Below are 16,724 nucleotides of genomic sequence, written 5' to 3' on the forward strand. Positions count from 1 at the left end.
GGTACAGTGATTTTTGCTTTGATCTCCAGGAAACGTCTGTTTATTCAAAAGCCCATTTGCTATAGCAACCACGGTTTATAGAAAAGGAGGGAGGGGGAAGAGAATTCCCCGGTGCTTCACTAGAAAAGTTGTGCCACCACCGGCAGAGTCTTGCGGTTAAATACGTGGGGCCCAATGACATCTCAACTAATTTCCAGAGAACCCTGCAGGGCTCGATGCTGGAGCATCTCGCCAGGCTCCTGCAGGAGGGATCCTGGGTTTCCTGCAGCCCCCGCAGTGTGTTGGGTTGTCTGGTGGAGATGACCACCATCCTCTGGGAGCAGAGATCTCCCACAGGAAAGTTGGAGTTCATCACTCCAAACGAGACTCCCCTCCCCGGTCATCTTATCGCTCCTCTGTCTGCGAGAGGAGACACTCAGAAGCAGCAGAAAGATTCAGAAGCAAGAGATCAAAAGTTCGTCCCTTCCTTTGAGGTTTCAGCCTTTTTGTGTTGTTTTGGAAGGTGGAAAAAAAAAAAACCAACCAACCAAACAAAAACCAACTACATAGCCCTCAAGAGGGACACAACACACAAGGTCTGTTGTTTTTCTTTCCCTTGTACTAATAATTATCAGTGCAGATTCCAAGCATTCAAAAGCCATACCTTAGTCCCATTCCTCAGCCACACAATAGCTTTAAAAGGTCTGTTTTTAAAGTTGCATGTATATTGGGTGAGGAGGATTTGCCTTTGTGTTTCCAAGTCCTATAGCGCACTTCAGGAAAAGAGACTTTAAAATGTGGCCCAGCCACAAGGACTCAAACCAGACTTTTTTTTTTAATAGCATGAGATTCTCAGCTTTCATTTGGTGCCCCCATTTCCAGCAGCTGGGATTTATGCAAAAGAACATCAAATGCCACAGGGCTTATAATAAAAATAAAATAAAATCATGAAAGCTCCCACCACCACAGTTTTGCAAGCCTCTCTGGGCTGTTTTCAACCAGCACAAGACTGCTTGGCCTCTGCCACAACCAAAGAAAAGAAGGTGGAGGGGAAATGGAACGAGATAGCAACTGCTGGTAAGGGCACACCATCTCTGCAGTGTATTTATATGGCGAGGAAGTTCATGCTGGTTGCTATCATCTCACCAGTTATATTCCTGGGGACTCACTGGGGTCTTCCAAGCCCTTGCCTGCAGCTCGCAGCGGGCTTCTGCTCTGTCCCTTGTGAGAACTGGGTTCTCCTCCTCCTTCAGCTTGACGCCGATCAGGTATAAAAGCAAGAGGAATTTTCTGGCTTATGCTTTCATTTCAGCGCTATGGATTTCCAAGCAGCTGCTGTAGGATAAGCCACTTCCCTTTGCACAGAAAGGTTTTTTGCTCCATAAATATTGCATGTCACCTTCTGGTTACTGAAGCACAAAGCCAAACCCTGGCAGAGAGGAGCCACGGGGACCTAATGCAGTTTGCAGGGACAAGGAAGCTTCTGCAGCAGCAGCCACCACTGAAGGCCAGGTTTCCTCACATATTTTCCTTGTTAGTTCAAGAGTCAGAGAACAGTCAACAGACTGATTTAGCAAGAGCCCTTCTCACCACTGAGCCCCTCTCAGCGCTGCCAGCTGAGACTGCTTGTGGCACAGACCGCGCCATAAATTAGAATAGAGCGCAAGAGCTCCTGCCATCCAGGAGGTCGGGCACGTCTGGACCCCTTGCCAGCTTGTCTGCGTGCTCCCACTGCTGCCCCTTTCTCACTTTGAACATTGTCTTCCACGCTGGGCTGCGAAGACAAGGAAACCACAGCGGATCACCGACCAGACACGCACCCACAGCGGTTTTACCCGAAGCCTGAGCCACCTGAAGCCAAAAGCGCAGCAGAGTCCATGCACCCATCGTACAAATGGACCATTTGCAAATGGTCCGGCAAAATGCTGGCTAAAACAAACACACAGACAGAAGTGGGGATGGGATATGGGACAAGACAATGAAAGCTGGTGTTTATATTTGGATGCAAATTTTCCCCAGCAGCGCTGGTGACCGAGAAGCGGAAGCCTTTGACTTTAGGGAAAACCTGGTAGTGACTAGAACCCTTCGAGAAGCATAACAGCCTGGCTTATTTACTTCCCTCAAAGCCAGTAAAACACTAGAGCATTAATAAGAACAGCCTGAGCAATGAAATGCAAATGCCACTCAAATAATTAAATAAAGAGAACGATCCTCCTCCCAAAACAATGGATGGGGCCGTAACGTCTACCCTCACGGGACAGCCTCATACAGGACGCTCTTGTTCCAGTAGCTTCAAAGAGGCTGTTTAATTTTAGTAGGTCGGCAAGCATATGACATTACAAAGCACTTCTCAGACAAAAGCAGAGCCAAGGAGCTCTGCAATCCATTTTCCCTACAGGAAGGAAGGCAAAGCTTCCTATTGCGGGGAGGAGGTGGAAGGGGAAAGGGGAGGGGGCTGACATTTTAGAGAGAACGAACAAGGCCAACGTATAAAATTCAGGCAGACCAGGCACAGAGCAGGGAGGTAAAAACAGCACAACAGGGTGGAATATAAACCAGCCCCATCTCTTGCCCAAGCTCGGTGTATGTTTGCCTTTTTAATTTTGCTGAGATTAGCCTTGCTGCAGTTGCAATCTGTCCAAATCTCAAGTCCTCTCCTAGGAGAGATGTTTGCCTTTCACTTCCCTAGAAAGGCACATATTTACTTTGTTCTTTAACGTACCCAGGGCTCTGCATCACGATTAGCGGCCATCCAAATACCAAATCTCTGGGCAACTCGCAGCAAGAAGACGGACAGAAGGAAGCGCTCGGCACTGGGCACCGCAGCCCTCTGAGCGGGGTGTCGCAGAGAAGTCAGGGGCTTTATCGATGGATTTTTAAATAAGGACACCAACGCATGCTGACATTGCAAAAGGTGCTTGCTGAATAAGCACACGTTGCCCAATGAAACAGTACCTCTCCCACATTGCTTAACTGAGGAATGAACTAGACATGGATTGCGTTATTCCAGCGACAGCCCCGCAGCTCAGCCTGCGCTCAGGCCTTGGCTCCCTTGGCAAAACAAGCAGGGACCGACAGATCTGACAGCTCAGCTCACACAACTGCAAATCTCAAAAGCTGAGATGTCTTTTTTTAACTCTAGTAAGTACGCTGGGAGGTCATGAAGGTATCTGAAGCATTAAAAAGAAGAAGAAAAAAGTAACAGAGCTGCTGAACGCACCCTTGACACTCTCCTGACCTGTCCGTAGTTATAAGAAGGAGCAGATGAACTTGCCAAGAGATGGGTTTCATGAGTTTCACCCGATTTCCACCATCCTGACACAGGCACACAGTTATTGGAGTCTAGCACAGGGCAAGTACACAAGGGTGCGTGCCCTCACCCTCTCCAGCTCCTTGCACTTTTGCCGTGGCAGCACCCAGGAAGGTGCCTTTCATGCTGACCTTCCTCTGCTTCCAGGGACTCAAAGAAAACAGCAGGCAGGGGGAAAAAAACCGAACAAAAAAAAAAAGCAGCCTGCTGGACTAGGGGAAAGAGATGCAGGAACCTGCTGTTCCAGCCGCAGCACAACTAGCTGTTGCACTAACCCGCTGGATTGCATTTTATGTCCCTGTGCCTCCACAGCCATGGGAAATGGAGCTCTTGCTATCAGTTGCCTCTGTGTTACAGATGCTGAGCCAGAAATAAGGCACAAATCAAAAAGCCAGGCTTAGCCTTCCATCTGATCTTTCAAAAGAGGGACTAAGTGGGGAAGAGATGCCCTTATCCGGTGCTGCATTTTCTACATTTACAAACTCCAAATGGTGAAAAAAACCCAACAACTCCAGTTTTCACTTTACAGTGAAGTTCTCTTGATCTTCTCTGGGCTATTTATAAGCAGCTTTAGTTAGAAGATAGTTTGCTCATCGAAGAAAGCGGGGAAAATCCATGCACTGTTCATGCAGTGAGTAGAGCACAGCTTGTGAGTCATTTTTAACTCACACTGATTTTTCAAGCTGCCCCAGAGGTTTTGCTTCACCGTAACTTAGCCATTTCCTCTCTGCAGAGAGAGACACACGCAGCTACACAGGTCACACACAGCAACAGCCTCTTACCCAGAGCTTGCCATCCCAATAAAACGCTCCCAGCAGCTTGACAATGTGCCGGTGATTGCAGGTCGCCAGTATTTCAATCTCCACCATGTAATCTTCCAGTTCATCTTCGCTCTTTGTTTCAATGACTTTGGCAGCTGCTAAAGCACCGGTTTCCTTATTCTTAGCCTGCAAGACAAAACCAGCATGAGTACAAAGGCGAGGAGAGCCAGGAGCACACAGTACTTGCACAATTCCTGCTCCTCCAATTCACCCTCAGCTTCACTGGTACCAGCTACAACACAAGCATGGAAACTTGCAGATGCATTTCTTCTTCCTAAACCTGCCCGTAGCGTCACAGAGAGGATGAATGCTGTGTAAGGGCCAAAGCATCCTCCTTCCTCCCTCCAGTCTCTACCACCCACACCGCTTCCCATCGTGGGGAGAAAGAGGCTTTTAGAAAAGGAGATGCGTCCTATTGTCTGTAGCATGAAAAAGATGGAAGCAAGAAAACCTCAGAGTATGGAGGCTCTCTGCTAATTGTATAGGCGATAACTCCATTTAATAGAAGTCCTGAGTACACAGACAATCCAACCAAATTCACAGTACAGCTGTGACCCATCTCCACCCTGAACATCCCTACACTCCCCTTCCTCATCAGGACCCTCACCAGGGCACTCTTCTGTAACACACAATGGAAATGTAGGGATCACCTCATTGGTAGGTAAACCAAGAAGGGTGCATTTTGATTTCCCAGGACTGGCTGGTATTCCTGGTGTTGCATGTCAGTGAGCTCTTCAGATCACAGTAAGAAAAATACTACACATGCTCTCCCGGCTGTCCCCTCCATTTTATATAGTCCCTTTAACCAGCTTATTCACCAAGTAACCAGAAAAACATCAAAACCTCCTTGCCCTAGTGGTTGGAAAACTTTTGCTGACTTTCCCTCCCCATTCCTCACAACAACACAGGAGCATACCCTTGGGTTAGCAGCTTGCTGACCTCCTTCCCACCAAACACCCTTCCCCAAGCAGCACTCACTGCCTAGGAGGGGGTCACCGATAGCTGCACGGGGGCTGCTCTGCTTGTAGGTGCCACACACCAGCAAAAGACTATTAATGGTGGACTGGAAGCATTTGCAGACATGGTTCTTCTCACCCCACTCCTCTTGTGCCCCCATCCTGCATGGGGAAAAAGGCAGCTGAGGAAAGGCTTGGCTAAAAGCAAACATCTGTAAGCAGGCAGTGCCAGGCGAGCCTCAGAGCTGCTCCCACGCAGGACCCTTTCAGCATCATCCACGCAGGACCGTCCGTTAGCTTCGCCCAAAACTGCCAGGACAAGTCTGCATTTTGCAATTGGAAATTTGCACAAATTGTTGCAAGAATTACAAGTCTGCAGCAAAATGCCAAAAGGGCAGTTGCGCGACAGTCTGCACACCGGGCTTCGCTGTGAGACGTGTCACACGCGAGACGGGAGCTCTTGACTCGGGAGCTCCCCGCCATTCCCAGAAGCGCATCGAATCAGCAGATCAAGGGACAGAAGAAATCCCTATAGCTCACCCGCTCTGCTCCCCGCTGATGGAGGAGAGCCCCCACAGTGTGATTCCAGTCCATTACCCATTTTCCTTCCATCACACCCACTCCGGGCTGCCCCTACCCCGGGGGAGAAAGTCCCACTGTGGATATTATCCCCAGAGGAGCTGGGCAAACTCCAGTTGTGACCTTTCTTATTGCTTTGCAGTTTACACATCTGTGTTTGGAAGACCTATGCAGGAGCTTACAGGAGGATTAGTTCCCAGTATAAACACCACAAGCCCTGCTGAACAGTTTTATATAGCTTAGGTGATAGTATAACTGTGTACCAAGGAACAGGCTGGGGAGGGGGGGTAAGGAATAAGGGGAAAAGCATACAATGAAGGGAGGAAAATAAGGGACCCCTGAGTCTCTGCTGGGTTTTGAAGACTTGCTGCATTCGCATGAGTTGGCATGGACAGCTGTGTCTTTACCACGGGGGACAAATCCATTTCTATCTGGGCTCACTGCCCAAACGCAAGACAGCAGCTCACGCTGGTTTCAGAAGAAATTAGGGGTTTTCCTTTGCTCAGGTTGGTTTGTTTCTTACCGAATTGCCACCGGATGCCCAGAGAAGGGCACGCAGAGGGGGGCAGGGGGAGATGCGGGGTGGAGCGAGCCCCGGGAAAAGCACAGCGCTTCCGAAACGGAGCAAGAAGTGCCCCACTATGTTTGCTCTGCACTTATGGCGTTGGGAGAGGTCCAAGGAGGGGAAGTAAATATTGTGAGAGGAGGTGGGGCTTCCCTTGGAGGTCAGCCATTGCACGCTTCCCACCGGCAGGGTCCCGGCCAGCTCAGCTCTTCTGGGATGCTGAAAAAACCCAGGAGCAGAGCGTGCCCTGGTCCCCCACAGCATCATCTCCCACTGAGAGGTCCGAACCAACCTGCCCTCACCCCCAAGCCTCGGGGGAGCCACCCCAGCAGCCACGCTGTCACCTCTCATCCCCTCCTGGGCTTGCTAAGGCATGCAGGGGTGCTGGATGCTGAGCTGGAGGCCACGGTTTTGCAAACAGGGCTGCGAGCTGTGGGTGGGGGAGCGACTGCAGCCCACGTGTTCACTGTGGCAGCCTGAACTCATTCATCATTACTCCTACAGCTAGCAGGTGAGCAGCCCAGCAACCCCCAGCAATTGCTTCCCTTCTAGGTAGGAGCCCATGTCTAACGTTCAGTCTTTAAAGATGTCTGGAACAGAATTAGCTGCTGCCTTTCTCCACCACTTTGGACTGTCCTGACGAGCGTATTTCCCCAGCTATCTCCATCTCCTCATCCATTCTAGTGGGGGACGCAGCTCGGGGAGGGAGGGAGGGGATCCCATGAGCTGCATGAGGTGGGCTTCCACCCCAAAGGGAGAGGAGCACTGCTGTCCCACATCCCCCCAGGCCAGGGGTCCCTGGGAGGTCACACTGCTCGGTCACACCAGCGGAAGCGAGACCACCATCTCCAAGGAGAAGTCAGTTCAGGACATCATGAACTCACGATGCAAGAACGTGAGCTTTTGCAACAGCAAGCTCTCGCGGGTAGGGATGCCGAGGGGATGGTGTGGGCACGAACCCCGTACTTTCCGTGGCCCTGCCATAACGTCACCGCTACAAGCGAGTGCACTCACGGCACTTCCCAGAAGGGACCAAAACGCCCCACAGCCCCATGGGACGGCAGAAGCATCTGAAGCAGAAAGGGCACCCGAGACCATGAGGTCAGTAGGAGATTTTGGAAAACTGATCTCCTCCAGCATGGCCCACTGCAGTGTGGAGAGGAGGCTGGTTGCCCCGCACGGCTGCCTTTGAGAGGACCAACACTCATACAGGCTGATCCCCTCCTGAGTTGTCCATGGCCCCACGGAGCCCAAACCCAGTTTGTAGTGTTTCAGCCATACCAGATGGAGAGAGACCACATCAACTGATGTGGGCACTCCTGAACTAAGCTCAGCAAGTCACGTTTGTCATTGCAAGAGCTTTGGAAATCCAAGGAGCTTCTGCTCATTTCTCCACCTTTCCTTTCTCTCCATCTGCTTGTCCTCCAGTCCTGACGCCACACAGCCACGTTCCCGGCAGCCTCCTTGGGAACGGCAGCTGCCTGTCATCAGGCAGCCGGCTGCATCGCAGCCCCTTGCAGCAGCCAGCCAGCTCCGAAAGCTGTTCGCAGCAAGCCAGATTCATACAGGCAGCGTCAGATTTTGGCCAACTACACCAGGCGGTCTCTCTGTAACTCACGTCTGGCAATTTCCTTCAGCTTCTCTGCTGGTATTTTCCTGCACACAATGCATTACAACAGAGATATTCTTCCAGGAAGGTTTGTTTGGATCCTAAATAGGCCAAATGCATACGTTGCCAGCCCTGGGAGCTGGTTTCAGACATCCCAGGCATGAGATGATGCTTTAGGGTTTAAAGCCCTTTCCTGATTCCTGCTTTGTGCCATAGATCAGAATCTGCTCAGAGACATTAGCACAAAGCAAAACAGAGCCTACTCTGACCTCAAAAAGCCAAGGTAGCAATTAGGCAGAAGGAACTGGCATCTCCAAGTCTGTAACCTGCACGCCTGGACGATACCCCTCACGGCAAGGGGACACACAGCACCAGGCTGAGAAGAGCATCTGCTGCTCGCTCTCCAAGAGCTGTGGGATGGAAGAAAAGGGTTCCCACCAACCTCTCTGCAGCTTCGCCTCTACCTTGAGCTTCACTGGGGGTCATGCCCTCACCTTACAGCAAGGGAAATGAAAACTTTTCTCATGGTAGGTGTTTTGTTTGTCTTTAAATCCCAAAGAAAGGAAGAGACAATGATATGGAGGAAAAAAGAAAACCAAGAACTATCAAGAAAGCACCCTAGGATGACTCACCAATAGGGGGTTTGTTAGACAGCCACATCATTTGACATGAAATCCTCCAAAATACAGTTTGAACTACAAATCCAAAGTCTTCTGCAAACCCCAGCCTAATTACAGGATCTCCAACGCAGCAAAAGTCCACATAGAGAATGCAGAGATGGGGAGAGAGCTTCTGTTTCCAGGTAAAACACCCCTAAATGTGCAGCCTTTGAGGAATTCATGGTATTTCCTATTTTTTGCAGTGAAATTTGTGGACAAAAGTGAAAGAACCACCCAGATGGTAATATCCCAGGAACAGAAGCTGTTTGATGCCAGTCTATGGCATATGGCTGGTCAGTCAAAAGCACACATCCAGTTCCATCTTTTGGCTCCTCCACTCCTGGGCATTTTAATGCCATAGATAATTTGTCCCTGGAGTGCTAATTAGTACCAAAAAAGTAAAGCAGACAGCTGCCAGCATAGCGCCCAGGATGTGCTGCTGAACTGTAGTTAGATTCATTTACAGTCTTGGCATTTAAAACCTGAAAAGCCCTTATGGCCACTACCAGCCTTTGTGCAAATCAACACACCGCACAGACCACGGCTGACAAGTCTATGCAGAAACAGGAATGGAACATGCATTCCACAAAAGAAAACATATCAAATAAAAGTTATCCAGTAAACCACTTCCAGAAAGCCATACCAGGAGCCAAGCGGGAGCCAAAGGAAAGGATCTCGCTAGAGTCCTCTGGAGCAAGATGGGTGCTGGACACACTACTGCCAAATACACTGGGAATATTGGGGAATAGGGGATGAGTAGGATTACTCCTAGTATGCAGAGGCATAGAGAAACTACTGTTCAGTTTATGGGTTTAAGGGGCAAGAGGTGCCTGTTCAGGTGACAGAAGGGGCTGTTTGGCTTTTGCCTGTGACACACCCTCCGAGCTATTGTGGAATCCAGATTGTGACAAACGCAGGAACTATTTTAAGCCTTTAAAGAACACATTACCGGAAGGCTGGATTGTTCGGTCCTTCCTCAGGCAGGACTGCCACCGAAGGCATGGCCAGTTTCTAGGTGAGGCAGAGGAAAACCCTGCTTGAACTCTCACTCGCTAGTAGAAAGAAGAGAGCACCAAGAGCACCCCAATTGCTTTGTCTAGGCTTGCTTGCCCACAGTATCTTCCCGAGCCAACTGACGATGCTTTTTAAGCTCGTCTGCCATCTTGTGCCACCATATTTTTGGTGTGAGCTACTCTTCCCATCCTTGTAAGCCTTCTCTCCACACCAGGAGAGCTGATGCTTCAGATATTGCTGACTTAGTGAGCCAGGAGTAAAAAGCCTGGTGCTTTCGGTGGATGCTGTATTTGGGGGTTGACAGTTCTGACTTCCTCCCTGCCCCCCCGCCCCGCACCATATTCCTGATGTGTGTGTTTGTATGCAAGCAACTGCTCACTTACATATTTCTCAGGGATTACGTAATGATTAATTGCCTTCTGATGAACTTTTCCTGAACTGTCTGCATCAATAAACAAACACAGAACAGACAGGCTTGAGTCAGTGCTCATAGTATTGTCAAATAATCAATGGGAGCCAAAACGAGTTCCATGCCCAACAAGGCCCCTGTAGCCATTTCAGTTTGTCACCATAAATCGAGCCTGCTTTGGTTTTTTTCGGAAATGCTGAATTTAGCCCTTGGTGCCACCCAGCAGAGTGGCTGGTGACAGGCACGGGCACAGCAGTGAGACTGGCACAGCGCTGCTCTAGCAGCCCCCGGTGCACCCAGCAGCGTGCGCGGAGGTTCGTCCCGCAGGCATCGGGTCAGGCAGGGCTCCGACCGCACCAGGATGGTGCTGCTGCTCTGGCAGCTGTGGCAACAATTCTGCAAGGGCTAAGGGGAAGTGGAAGTGGCTTGCGAAACAAGTCGAAAAGCGTTAGTTTAAAAAAAACCCAAAAAACAACAAAAAAAAGCAGAAGCGCCTTCCTCTGGTTTTACAAGCTAGAAGCAAGAGAAAGTAACACAAGCGGAGAGCTCAAGCTATGGCCAAGGACTTGTTCTCTACGCAGACATGCCAAAAAAAGGTGTGACCGAAGCATGGTACATACACCTTTTCTTGCCTTAAAAGCTCAGCAACGGCCCAGCAGAAGGGAGTGAGAGATAACAAGCCCGAGCAGCAGTACGTTAGTCAAGGAGCAGAAAAGCTCCATGCAAGGCTTCAGACCTTGCACCCAAACACAGCAGCAGAGGCCAGAAGAACAACAAGAGGCTTCTTTGCCAGTACGCCCCACTATAACCCACCTACAGAAACCGAGTGGACCTCACGGTCCCGGTGCGAGCGAGAAGCGACCAAATAGCCATGCAAGGTTTGAAGAGAGGAATGATCTGCATGGATTCACTATCTTCAGCCTACGTAAGCCTAGAACTTGGAAGCACAAAACATCCCTCTAATCACTGGTCCCCTGGAAGAGCGGGGTGCTCCAGGTGAAGCATTCCTGCCCTGGTCTTCATTCAGCCAATACCACAACATTGAAAAAAAAAAAAACATTTAAGAGTGGGGGGAAGCCATGCAACCACTTCTGAGTTTCCTAGCAACTTTCTGCAACAACTGGGGAACAGAGCTTAGACAGGCAGGGGTAGTATGCACATCTGTCTGTCTGTCAGCCCTTTCACACTGTGCTAGAAAAGCATCAGATAAATGAGGCCCTGGTAGAAGAATAAAACCACCTGATCAGTCATTTGCTATCTCTATAGCACAAGCCTGCCCAGGGAGGACACCCCAGCAGCAGCCTGCGATTGTCGAGAGAGGAATGGGGGACAAGCAGCAACAAAACGATGCCAACAGATGCAAGCACTGAGGTTCACCAACATTGGCGGGCTTTGCTGGGGCACAACTTCCTTCACCATCTCTCCTGCCTACTGAAAAACCACACAAACATTTTGGTTCGTTAAATCAGGACACAAGCCATAAGGACGCAAGCACAGGTAGGTGTCAGGGAATTGCACAAGAAGGGAAACTGTCAGGAAGGTTTTCATGTGTTGGATGGGAAGAGCATTCTGTTTTGAAGAACAGACATTCAGGGAGGTGGAAGGGAGATGCTTTTCTACAGCCAGGAGACAGAAGTCGGTTAATCCAACTCCAGCAGCACTAGTGCCATCGCTCTGCCCTTCACAAGGGGCACGCTGCCCCTTCCAACCCCGCATCCCGGAGGGGGCACGTACAGACACCGCTCCTGAATGCCACTGCCTTCTCCCCTCTTCAATGGGAGCAAAGCAGCCCCAGCAACCTTGGATGATGCTCAGGCCCAGCCACTGGAGCAGACGGGCTATGCCGAGCAAGGCAGCAGTTCACCATGCCTGTGTTTTGCCGTGCCTAACCCTGGCACACCCACACACGTGCCACCGCTCCCTACCGCCTTCAAGAGGCAAGTTTGTTAAATGTACCCGTTACTTCATTATTTATAGAATTTTTTAAGCGACTTTGCTCTTCAGAGCTGCATTCCTCTTCACTCAGGCTGACCAAGGCTGGCCGTGCTGGCGGGTGGAGGGCAGCACAGCCATCCGCCGCAGGCGGGCAGAGCCCCCCGGGGACCCGCGACTGTGTGGTGTGGCAGTGGGGGTGGGTTTGACCTGAGACTCACAAGGAGGACCCCAGATTTACAGACAGCAGCACGCCAAGGATGAGAAAAAGAACCTTTTTTCCCAAGGAACTGCACACTGAAGAAAATAAATTTCAAAAAATCATGAGACATGCTGGGCAGGGATTTTTCTAAGGAGCAACGATTGCCATGTGCTTGAAGGTGAAAGGCTCAAAGCCTTCATCTAAGCTTTCTCTTCCACACAGCTGCCCTCAGCTCCCACTGTCAGCAGCACTGCCAAGCTCTGGGCCATGACACTGAAGTCATTATCAAAATATTTAGGCCATGGAGAGCTATCCCTCTCCCCTGCCACACAGATACAGCCGTGGCTCGGCAAAGTGCAGGACAAGCTTCATTTGGACTTCAGCAGAGTTGGAGCATCACACGTTTCAGTGAGTTTAAAGTGAACATCAAGTTTAAAGTTCAGCCAGGTTTAATATTGCTGGGCCACTGCTCCATAAGTAAAGGAGTGGTGTCATCCCGTTCCTCTTCTGTCCTCAGCTGAAACTTTAAGAAAATCCTTCAGCTATTCTAAGGGACAAGGCCATGATTAGATCTTACCACTGGTTTTCAATTATCTTTTTGTGGCCATAGTTACAAACAACTTAACCCCCCCCCCCTTTTTTTTTCTTCCTCTCTCTCTTTTTTTTTATTTTTTAAACTAACCCAGCAGATTAGCATCTCTCCGTAACACCCTTTCCAGGAATTACACGTTAAATCCCTCATGAATCAAACCAACAAGAGCTGAGCCCGAGCCACTTGGGCCAACTCATGCAAAACCAGAGCAGCGAAGGTTTGGCTGGCGAGCAGAGAGAGGTCTGCAAGTGCCAGGGACGGTCTCGTGCCTTCAAACGGGCCCATCGCTGTGAAAGCCAGGCTTATAAGGCAGCTGCACAACATTTAACAATCAGTCTTTTATTACCCAAATTTCAAACCAGAGCATTTACAGTCCATAGCGTGTACAGCACTAATACCACCCTCATAGATCAGATAACCCAAATTCAGCTTTTTAAGGCGTATCTTAAGAAGAAAGGAGAACGACAACATAAAAGGCACGCTTAGGACTCGCTGTGGCACGGGGCTCAGCGTTATCTCTCCAGGAGCCAGCGCGGAGAGCCATCTGAAGGCGAGTTCAAGCGAACAAACCCCTTTTTGGCCGCGCTGGGGGCTGTGGGCAGCGCAGCCACCCACGTTCCCACAGGGGACAGCCTGTCCCCACCCTGCGAGAAGAAAGCCTTATCGGGGAGCCAGTGTCCCCATCAGCGCGCGCTGGGAAGGGGAGATAGCGTTTCACAAGAGGCACGAGCGCAGCAAAACAATCCCGCCATGAGACAGGCAGCGAGTCCCAGGGCTTCTTCCAGCAGAGCCCACGCTTTTCTAAGATCCAGTCCACCCCCTGCTAGCTTGTGATTTCTCAATGCCCAGAAGAGCCCTCGCGTATCTGTTCGCGCTGACGTTAATGCAACTACCTGCAACAGTAAATACTGCACCAACTAATGGGTTTTGCAGGACTGAGACGCGATGCGGCAGCTCCAAGCGTTCAGCCCACGGCAGCCCGCGCTGCTGGCTTCGCTCGGAGCGCCGGCATGGCCCCCACATCGGCACAGCTTTGCTTCTGCAAAGCAGCTCACGGGGGTGCCGCTACCGCTTCTCCCGCCCTGCATGTGCAAGCAGATGTTGACTTTGAACCAATAAAGCCCACAGCCATATACTTTATGAATTGTATCTTAGGTGTTTTTGATGAAAAATAACTCTGCTTTTTTTAAGGCTGTTTGAAAAGGGTCCGAGTTAGGAACTTGTATTTTTATAGGCCCACAACCCTAAAGGGGCTGCAGACTTCCCAGGCTAGCACACACCGATCACAGCTCCTAACTGCTGGCCTAACGACTGATTTAAGATCATCGATTTAATGAGCTCTGGATGAGGTGGGTAACAAAGCGTATTTGGCATGCAGTTGCTATCTATGGGCTGTTACTGCTTCCTTATCATACCCGCTGGACTTACCAAAAACATTTAATAGAATGAGAGCTAGAAAGAAACAGTTTCTCCCCACCCCCTTCCTACTTTTCAGCTTCATTACCCTCTGCAATGAGTTTCACTGTTTCCTCATACAATCAGGTTCCCTTTTGCTGAAAAAAGTCTTTGTATAAAAATAGGGAAATCCCAGTAGTTTCCACTGGCTGCAGGTTTCTTAAGGTCTGCTATATACATTTCAGATTCCACTATAGATTTGATTATTTTTAATTAATATATATTTAAATTAAGCCTGTCCTACTTTTGTAAACGCTGTGTCAAACCAGTTCAAGTTTGCTCAGCTGAGTGCGTGGGGAGTCCAAGACACAGCTCCCTGACAGTCTTCTGCAGGGCAGTAATGCTCCCCAGTAAAACCATTACCCAGCCGAGCCCACTTTCCTCCTGCACAAACCTAGTCTCATAAAAAAAAACCCTACTGAAATGAGCACATTTTTTATTCTATCCACACCTAAATTTCTCCCAGGTCAGACTCTTCAGGGTACAAATCCCGTCCTTTTGCACTGTGACAGGCTCTTCGGAGCGAGTACAACATATGGTACGTAGGGCAGGATGCAGGCACCAGCGGATTATATCACCTCCCTGTGCTTCCGTGTGTGGAAAAGGGGCGGAAGACAGGCAGGAACTTCATTCAAACATCCTGAAACTCTCACGGCCATACAAACACTTGGACTTGCTCTAAACAATCACTTTTGCGTAAAGAGCAAATTGACTTTAAAGTGACTTCAAGAGAATGATTAAAATTGTTCATTGCATCTCAGCCACCTACGCTCTCCTTGCGCACACGCGGGTTAGTTTGTTTGGGGCTTTTCTGGCAGCTGAGCAGAACAAGAGGGCAAGCCTCTTCTTTCACATCTCCGTGCTATATGCATTGCCACCTAGGGTAGCACTCCAGGTTTAGAAAGACCAAGGAAGGCAATATGCAAGTTAAATCTTAGCATGGCAGGATACTAAGTCTCTGCAATAACGCTACTGGCTATTATCCAAAATAAGGCTTTATAGTACCTAGCACCCAAATAATTTGGGATTCTCAAACAAACACACACAGTCTTGCACGAGAACTCTTCAAAAACCAGCCAGGTCCATTTGCCAACCAGGATGGAGAACAGCTGGAGAAGAGATCAAAGATGATGGAGAATTAAAACTTCACTAAGAAGAATAAAATATGCCTTTGATTTCTGTCACAACATTAACCCCCACCCCATGATCAACCGTGTTAAAACATCACAAAAGCAGACAGTTGCCTGAATGTACTAGTTACAGATGGAGTGAACTTCTGGTTATAAACACGTGGTCTTCACTGTGTCATTTACCATAATCCACATTCTCATTTGGGTAAAAATAGGGATCAAAGGAGATGGAAGTAGTTGGAGATGAGTAGATGTTATTACCTGACAGGCTGACATCTTTAGCCTACAGTACATAAAGTTACTCTGATAAAATTATTATTGGAGTGAGGCTGGAGTTAAGCAGAGGCATTCAGATATGACAATGGACTTAAAAACCAGACCAGCTGCTTATAAAGTAGCCTTATTCTGAAAGTTATCTACTTTGGACATGTTATACAAAACCAGAAAGGCTGTAAATCAGTTATTCTTCTGAGTTTTCATTTGTCTCAGAAGCCTATTAACTTATTTTACAGTGTTTACCTCATTCTTGTCATTGCATGAGAAACCTGAGCTAATATAAGCAAGAGTGAACATTGCTATATACAAGTGGGATTCTAATGCACACCACGAAGTAAACCGGTAACAGAACTACTCATTACTACCGGTGCTACTTTCAGAAGGATAAATAGATTAGGGATTTAAATATGATTTTTAGGAATTGCATTTTATTAGAAGATAAGATCCTTCACCAAAGACTTCCACTCAGTGGATACTTAGTGCCCCATTTTTCAGAGAGTATCTATCGAATAACATGGTAGAGAAAACAAATAAATAAAAATCATCCCAGGACACTGTAGTAAAACACCTCCGTCCTGACCCGCAACCAACCAGCTCCCATCCTGGCCTTCTCTTTAGTTACTACTTATCACTCCATTCTGAAAAGGCAATACCTTCTTAAATGACCTAACGAGACCATCAATAGCCAGCTGCCCGACAGCAAGCTAATTCACAACACCAGTTCCAACTGGGGGTAACACAGGTCTCCCAAGGAGCCTGGATCCCCAACCTGCTCCTCCAGCCAGCCCCAACCAAAGGCCTCCCCTCTCAGCTGTTGCACAGAAGACCAGAGTATTTCACTGCCGGTAAGAGCAAGAACACTGTCGCTTTGGGGTGCAAAGTACAGGCAGCATTTGGCCTTTAAAACCCCCATCCTTTAACAGAAAGGTTAAACATTCATAGCACTGGACACGTCCCCACTCTCAAGGAGCCGGGCTCCTCTTCTCGCTCTAAGTTTCCTGCCGGCGAGGACCACAGGAATACAAATAATGTCACCCCGCAGGCTCGCAAAACTTGGAGGCAGCCCCGAGAGTGCTGACTTCCAAGAAATCTCCCTCCATTCATTGAGCCGACAGGCTTGGCACGGAACACCTCGTCGCCTTACAAAGGCATCGCTCTGAAAACCGGCGATTTAAGGGGAAAAGGGGAAAAAAAAAAAAAAAAAGGCAGCAGCTTCTCTCCCTCCTTTCCCCTGCC

The 16,724-nt window shown here is 49.1% G+C and overlaps 1 protein-coding gene across 2 annotated transcripts in view; it reads right to left on the minus strand.

Annotated features, from left to right (window-relative positions):
- The window catches only part of STK10 (serine/threonine kinase 10), a 49,963-nt gene that overhangs the window by 32,801 nt on the left and 438 nt on the right, over nucleotides 1-16,724 (minus strand). Inside the window, exon 2 of one of the 2 annotated variants that reach the window (XM_010579075.1) lies at nucleotides 4,072-4,236. In XM_010579075.1, coding sequence (XP_010577377.1) covers nucleotides 4,072-4,236 — 165 coding nt within the window. Of the gene's footprint in view, nucleotides 1-4,071; nucleotides 4,237-16,724 lie in introns of those variants that run through there. The other variant, XM_010579076.1, reaches the window with a different exon arrangement.

This window comes from Haliaeetus leucocephalus, unplaced genomic scaffold, assembly GCF_000737465.1.
Source record: "Haliaeetus leucocephalus isolate CR32 unplaced genomic scaffold, Haliaeetus_leucocephalus-4.0 Scaffold656, whole genome shotgun sequence".
Classification (NCBI taxonomy): Eukaryota; Metazoa; Chordata; class Aves; order Accipitriformes; family Accipitridae; genus Haliaeetus; species Haliaeetus leucocephalus.